Source organism: Abramis brama, assembly GCF_963993115.1.
Source record: "Abramis brama genome assembly, chromosome: 11".
NCBI classification, from domain to species: Eukaryota; Metazoa; Chordata; class Actinopteri; order Cypriniformes; family Leuciscidae; genus Abramis; species Abramis brama.
Window position 1 is genome coordinate 41,753,459 of NC_139973.1, and position 8,020 is coordinate 41,761,478.

Here is an 8,020-nt window from a genome sequence, read left to right on the forward strand (position 1 = left end):
AGGCGAGTTGACAGAGTGAATATAGATATGCTGATAGGGTAGACATGGTCATTCTTTGATGATTGGATTGATTATTTGAACGTGCTCCTCCCGAACTCTGTTTATGAAACATCGTTAAGTGCTGCAAGAAAATATTGCTCAATGTTTGTTCATAAATGTGAAACCTTATTGTAAAATGTTTCCAAGTTTGATCCTGACAGGTCTATACTGTGTGTGTGTGTGTACAGTATTTTTCGACAGATCGGGGTTAACCATTATGTGCTTCAGAAAAGGGGACTCTGGGTTATAAAAACTTCCTAATGAAATATGTCTGTCTTTCAGGGTGATGCCAATCACTCGTTCTCTGATGATGATGATGAAGATGATGAGGGATCTTCTGCTAAAGGAAGTCAACAGCACAAAGACTCACTCACGTTATCCGGTACGATCAAACTCAATATTAAACCAATCAACACAATGAAACTGCTGTAGGATTTACTTCGAAATTATTTTCCCTCTTAAAATGCTTGTCAGTTTCACAAAAAGAACAGCATGTAACAATGAATTTGAAGTAGAAAACCTGAAATAGTATTTTCTTGTGAAACACACTAATCTTTTATTTACAGGATATATTTTCCTCAATGCCACGTTTAATTAGAATGCGAGGAATCGGTTCAAAAGGTTGTACTTTAGTACAGATGAAGTCTATGAAACATCAATAAACATTGGATTTTGTGTGGCTTAAGACATGAAGACGGTTCAACCAATTTAATAGACTGAACTCTATCTATGTGTCTGTGTCTTTTATTATTTATGATGATGGTGATTTGCACTCATAACTCACCTTTATTTATATAGTGGTTTTTCACACTCTGTGTTTCAAAGCAGCTTCACAGAGATAACAGGAAAATACATTTCTAGAAGAAAATAGTGTCAGTCCAGCTTAAGTGAGTTCAGTGATGGTTCATTTCTGTTGTAAAAAAGTTATTAATTTAGTATTTATACAGATATATATCGTCCAGCTCAGTTCAGTTCTCAGATAATGGTGTCAGTGCAGGAAGATCTATAATATTGTTGAATATTAAATTAAATATAAACCTGTGCACACTGATGTAAAACCAGTCCGATTGCAGTTTGGTGTTTTCAGAAAATATTTGTGTCTCCAGGAAACCTCTCACACGCACTCGGTCAGTGATGTGATTGGTTAATCCTGTGGGATTGTTTGGCACTCTTGATGTACTGAAGTTATTCTGTGGCTGTAAAGGGCGAGAGACATTAGTACCTTCAGAGTGTGTGTTAATGGCCAGATTTGCTCATGGCTCGGGCTGACTCTCTCTCTCTCTCACACACTCTCTCTCCTCCAGAAAAGCCTCCCTCTCTCACTGCGAACGGGCATCTGGATCTGGAGCCGCTGGCCGAGGAGAAAACCAGGAGCAGCTTCTCTGAGGAAAACCACCGGAGGAGAACAATCTGCCTGGGCAGGAGATCCTCATCTCTAGTCAGTCAATGCCTGAGGGTCATTCCTTGTGTGTGTGTGTGTGTGTGTGTGTGTGAGTGTGAGTGACTGTGTGTGAGAGTGTGTTTGAGAGCGTGCGTAAGAGTGTGTGTGTGTGTGTGTGTGGATGTTATGTGTCAAGGAAACATTAGTGCAGATAAATGTTATTAAAGAATCCCTCAAGCAGAGACTCATCTGTGTGAGTGTGTGTGTGTGTGTGTGTGTGTGTTTGCGAGAGACTAAAATTCTCTTGATAATGTGCGTTGGACGCTCAGCCAAGGCTTTTGGGGTTTCCATAGCAACCCCTCTTTTAATTGAGGCAGCCGTGTGTATCGAGGGAGAGAGAGACGAGCGAGCGAGCTTGGGTTAAATATAGTGTGTTGAGCTGTTGTTCCTGAAGTCACGTGCCGTCGGGAGATTGTGGTGGGAAAGAGTCTGTGGGAATTTGTAAAAAATCTGTAAAAAAAACCCAGGCAGAAAATCATACAGATGCATGTGTGTTCAATTAAAATGTTTCACTCTACCTGAATCACTCATCTTGATGATGTCTGAACTATCTCACGTTAATGACGTTAGATGTGAACGCTGATGCTTCGTCACCTGACGCGCGTGAGCCGGACTGTGTGTGAGGTCAACATTAGAGATTAGCGGCGGAGAACACAAGTTTCTATGGCAACTGCTTTAACCACTCGTGCTGCTAAAAATGAGCGAATGCAGTCCACAAGATCAGAAACACGTCGACTGCAATTACCACACGCACACACGCACACACACACACGACTGCGAAAAGTTAACTCATCTTCAGTGTTTAAACAGCTCGTGTCGTTAGGAGTCAAATGTTTCTTCAGATTCCCTCCTCTCTCTTCAGCGCCACAGACGCAGTTCACATAGATAGAGGTGAATGGATGGATTAATGGATTGACAGAAAGATAGATATATAGACATATGGATGGATGGATGGATGTATTGACAGACAGATAGATCTGAGGTGTACAGGGTGAACCAGCCCGGGGAGAGCACTGTCCCCTGTGGTGCTCCTGTGCTGCTGACTACGCTCTCAGAGCTGCCGTCCCTCAGTCGAACGTACTGAGGTCTCTCGGTAAGATAGTCTGTAACCCACTTTATTAGGTTTAAGTCCACACTCATCCCCATCAGTTTGTCTTTCAGTAGAGGGGGCTGGATGGTATTCAGTGCGCTGGACAAATAAAAAAACATGATTCTCACAGCGCTACCACCCCTATCCAGGTACGAGAAATACCGGTGGAGCAGATCGAGGATGGCGTCGTCCACCCCCACCCACTCATGATACGCAAACTGCAGAGGGTCGAGTCCGTGGCGGACCTGTGGTCTGAGGTGGTGTAGCAGCAGCCGCTCCATGGTCTTCATGATGTGTGATGTCAGGGCAACTGGCCTGAAATCATTCGACTCCTTGGGGTGTGGCTTCTTCGGCACAGGCACAATACTAGACGTCTTCCACAACGCAGACTCACGTTGAAGATATATTGTAAAGGGGTCACCAAGCTCTCAGGCTTTGAGCAGTCTTGGACTTACTCTGTCTGGGCCAGACGCTTTACTGGGACGGAGCCTTCTCAACTCCCCACTCACTTGGGCTGCTGTGATAATGGGTAATGGAAGGGGGGTATTAATCTCACATTCAGTGCTGTTAGTGTTACTGGGGGGAGGAGGGGGGGCGGTGGCGTGGGAATGGCAGCAGTACAGGCCCAGTACCAGCAGCAGGGGGGGGGCAGGGCAATCAAACCTATTAAAGAAGTTATTAAACTGGTTGGCCCTCTCCACATCCCCCTCCACGAGGATCCCACGCTTCAAGCTACAGCCTGTGATGGTCTTCATGCCCTCCACACCTCCCTCATGCTGTTTTGCTGCAACTTCTGCTTTTTTTCTTCTTTAGGTATCTTTAGCCTCTTTCAGCTGGAATTTGAGCTCCCTTTGTATGCATCTTAACTGTTCCTGGTCACCAATCATAAAAGCCCTCTTCTTCTGGTTGAGGAGGTCTTTGATGTTGCTGGTGATCCAGGGTTTATTGTTGGCAAAGCAGTGTACAGATCTAGTGGGAACAACAATGTCCATACAGAAGTTCATGTAGTCAGTTGTACAACTAGTGATACCCTCAGCGTCCTCCCCATACGCCTCCTGCAGAATTCCCCAGTCAGTAAACTGGAAACAGTCCCGCAGGGCCTCCTCCGCCCCAGGAGACCACTTTCTGAAGGAGCGTGTGGTGATGGGTTGCCTCACAACTTTGTGTGATGTAAACACAAACCGCGATGGTGTGTGAAAACTTTCTAGGCATGTAGTAAGGACCCCCTTTACGCTTCCCGCTAGCCTTCGTGTCTCTGTCTGCTCTGACTGTAGTGAAGCCGGGTAAATCCACGTTAGCATCCGGGATGCTAGCCGTTAGCCATGTCTAACTGCACTCCCTGTAGATCCTCACATTCTTCACCAATGCAGCCAGTTCATCAGTTTTGTTAGCCAGTGAGTTGACATTCCCAATAACCACAGACGGAATTAAGGGCTTGAATCTCCACCGCTTCTCCCTGCGCCTAGCCTCGACCCTCTCGGCATCACCGGTACGGGCGTCTCACCTTTCGAGGTAGATGGGGAACAACACCGGCACTGGCCGAAGGCCTGAGAGCGAACAGCTGATCTCTCATGTAGACAAGTCCGTGGGCGTTAATCAATAATAAAAAGTTCATATCCATAGGATGGAATAAAAGTATGATAGAACAGCACTATACTAAATATATAATGACAAAGTTAAAAGTAAAAGAGGGCTATAAAAGACAGAAAACACGAGAGCTCAAACAAAGCTACTGGAGGAGCTGCCACTCGCAGCCGGCGCTCATTAGATGGAGACAGACTGAAAGATAGACAGATAAACTGGAAGACGGATAGATAGACAGACAGAAAGGTAGATAGGTTGACGGCCAGACTGATGTATAAATAGGCAGATAGATAGACAGATGGAAAGGCAGAGACAGATGGATAGATAAACAGATAGATAAACTGGAAGATGGATAGATGAACAATTAGATAAACTGGAAGATGGATAGAGGCAGATAGGTAAATGGATAGATGGATAGACAGACAGATGTCATTAGGAATCAAATGTTTCTTCATTTTTCCAGATATTTTTCAAATGAATGTGTTTTCTTCCTCTCTCTGTAGCGCCACAGCCGCAGTTCCCAGTACCATCACTGGGGGCGTCCTCCCGCTCACCCGTCCTGGAGCCGCCGGTGCAGCTGGAACAGTGGAGGCCTGAGGGCCGGGGGGGGCATCGGGGGCAGTTTGCGTGTGCGCAGTGTTCACTCTCACCCCGCGGAGCACGAGTCTCTCCTGCCCCCCCCACCCTCCCTGTCCCGCCGGGCCCGTCTCTCTCTCTCTCTCTCGCTCGAGCTGCCCGAGGTCCTGCAGCGCCCTCCTCTGGCCCGGATGAAGAGCGAGGTCCTGCAGTGCCCCCCTCTGGCCCGGAAGAAGAGCGAGTCTGCCGAACACCAGGACTGTAATGGGAAGACCCCGGGCCCTCAGGGGCCACTGCTGGGAGAGGTTTATCCACAGCTCAACGCACGCAAGGACAAGAACAACCTGGAGGAAGACACTGACTATGTGAGTGTAGATGGATATACAAATTGACAGATGGATGGATGGATGTATGGATAGGTAGATGGATGGATGGATGTATGGATAGGTAGATGGACAGATGGATTGAACGACATACAGATGAATTGACAGATGGATGGATGATGAATAGGTAGATGGATGGGTTGACAGATAGATAGATAAATTGGAAGACTGGAAACTGACAGATGAAAAGATAGACAGATGGACAGAGGGATGGATAGATAGGCATGGATAGGTAGATGGTTTGACAGATGGATAGATAGGTGGATGATGGATGAATGTATAGGTAGAGGGATTGACAGACAGATGGTTGTATAGGTGGATGGATGGATGAATAGATAGGTAGAGGGATTGACAGACAGATAGATGGTTGGATAGGTGGATGGATGGATGAATAGATAGGTTAGGTAAATAGGTGGATGGATGGATGGATGGATGGATGGATTGATAGATAGGTTAGGTAGATATGTAGGTGGATAGGTAGATGGATGGATGGATGGATAGATAGATAGGTTAGGTAGAAATGTAGATGGATGAATGGATTGATAGATAGGTTAGGTAGATAGGTAGATGGATAGGTGGATGGGTGGATGGAGGGATGGATGGATAGATAGGTTAGGTAGATGGATATGTGGATGGATGGATGATAGATAGGTTAGGTAGAAAGGTAGATGGATGGATGGACTCAGACAGAAAGAGAAACATACACAGATGTACATAGAGAAAATGACAGATGAAAGGATAGACTGATGAATGGATGGATGGATAGACTGATAGATGGAGGGATGAAAGGATAGTCTGGTAGATGGAATAAAAGTTCTTGAGCGAGGCCTTCCTTTCACTGAAGTGATTTAAAACGCTCTGTGAGTCAGTCTGAGCGTATCATTAGAAGAGAGCGGGAATCATCCCGTCTGACAGAGGACTGAGGAGAAACTCGGCTCATTTCAGCTTTTAATAAACGTCTCATCAGTGAACTCCAGCAGCGCTTGATGTGGAGAATAAACAACATGTAGAAGCTCATTATGAACAGTGACAGCAAACACAACAGCCCAACTCCTCTGGGCACAGCAACTGTCCGATCGCATGAATGTGGACGCCGTACGGATGTATTAATCCTCAAATATTACTCCGTTTATTGGAAATGTCTCCCAGGGAAATTGAAACTGTTATTCAAAGTTAATTGGAAAGAGTTTCCTTCATCTCAGATAACCAGAGTTGTGTGTGTGTGTGTGTGTGTGTGTGATACGCAGAGCCTGTGTTTCCGTATCCAGAAGATGATGGAGGTTTATCGTCCAGACTGGTGTGAGAAGAGAGAGGATTGGTCCATTTACTTATTTTCCCCCCAGAACAAGTACGTATTTCCTGAAAGACTCTCATTCTGTTCAAATCTGTTCAGTCGTTCTGAGTGATGAGAGTAACTGTACTTCACTACTGTACTGATGTATTATTTGGGGAATCTGTACTGTACTCGAGTTCTGTTAAAACTGAATACTTGTACCTTTACTCAGTTACACTTTACAGGGGGAAAATCATACCTTTAACTCCAGTAAACCTTTAACTAGCTCCCTGAGACGATACAGACGGAAAAATAAATAATACAGTTATTGCGCATTTCTTCTGACTATCAGCATATCTCAGCATTCACTGAAGCGTGAAAAATTAATTTTGTCCACGTCGATCTCACTCGCCATTACATGTTTGGTCTAAAACGCTGAAACTGTTCTCATGTTTCACTGCAGCAAATGTGAGTGAATTTTCTGTCATGTTTGCAGGACTGTGATATGAAGAGTGTGTGAAGTAACATATTTGATCAACAGTGTGAACAGCTCATAACAGGCACAATACCGCTATAAACATGAATATCTATGGGTTCAATATGCATCACATGTCTTTTTAAACACCTGCGTTTTGACAGTCCACACTACAACACGAAAACACCGATTTCAAATGTATCCACTTTGGAGAGCGTTTTCAAAAAGCTTCGCTTCCGTCTCAGTGTGAACAGAAGACAAGACAGAGAGAAAAATGTGTTTTCAAACGAAAGCGTGTGAGTGTGGACAAGGCCTCAGTGAGACTGATCTGATCGCTGGAAGAGTCTCGCATGTCCTTCAGTGCGCTGGAGCTCGACTCCCGCTGCGGCTCATGACAGAACTCACACACACACACACACACACACACACACACACACACTGAGAGTCTCAGGCCTGACACACAGCATGTGTGCAGATTAATGCTCATATGAGCAGATCAGACCTGACTCGCGATCCGGTCCACACAGCAGACGCACTGGTGGAGGGAAAACATGGGGTTAGAACTGTTTATTAACACATTATTCCAAATAAATAGATTGAGATTCACAAATAAATGCAAAGAGATTCACAAAAATCATTAATTTGTGAATCGCTTCCGTGCATTTGATAAAGAATGAATAACGTGACACTTCCATAATGCGTTGTTCCCATAACAGAGATGTAAAGCGCTGTTTCTCTGGCATTTTCAAAGGCTCATAAAATATAATACTGTGGTTTGGCTTGATAAGCATACTAATGGTCTAACAAAATCCAAATTTTAAACATCTTTTACTGTACCAATTTAATGGGCTTTATTCTTCCTGTTTGAGCCAATGCAGAAGAATGAGCCAAGTTATTTCAGGGCAGGACCGCCCTGATTGTTAAGCAAATCGTGATTGGATAGAGCGAGAGAGTGCTATGATTGGTCAGCGCAAATGGCTGTTATCTGATTGGCTTAAGTAGAAAGTGGGTGGAGTCCACTTATTTGTGGATTTGTCTGCATGCATTGATCGGTCTTGATGCTAAAAATGTTTCAAAATCCACAGATGTGTGCCGGGGATCTACAAGTGCACAGGAAGCGATTCACAAATTAATGCCAGGCAGAGTTGTGTTTGTGACA

At 44.8% G+C, this 8,020-nt stretch overlaps 2 protein-coding genes across 2 annotated transcripts in view; one reads left to right on the top strand and one right to left on the bottom strand.

The window, feature by feature from the left end:
* The window catches only part of LOC311091863 (uncharacterized protein), a gene marked incomplete at both ends in the record, with an annotated part of 463,820 nt that overhangs the window by 178,037 nt on the left and 277,763 nt on the right, over positions 1 to 8,020 (bottom strand). The gene's annotated exons all lie outside the window — the stretch shown is intronic.
* The window catches only part of cacna1ib (calcium voltage-gated channel subunit alpha1 Ib), a 108,383-nt gene that overhangs the window by 55,926 nt on the left and 44,437 nt on the right, over positions 1 to 8,020 (top strand). The window contains exons 15-18 of the mRNA XM_084129602.1: positions 322 to 421; positions 1,344 to 1,477; positions 4,658 to 5,095; positions 6,361 to 6,465. Coding sequence (XP_083985728.1) covers positions 322 to 421; positions 1,344 to 1,477; positions 4,658 to 5,095; positions 6,361 to 6,465 — 777 coding nt within the window. The remainder of the gene's footprint in view (positions 1 to 321; positions 422 to 1,343; positions 1,478 to 4,657; positions 5,096 to 6,360; positions 6,466 to 8,020) is intronic.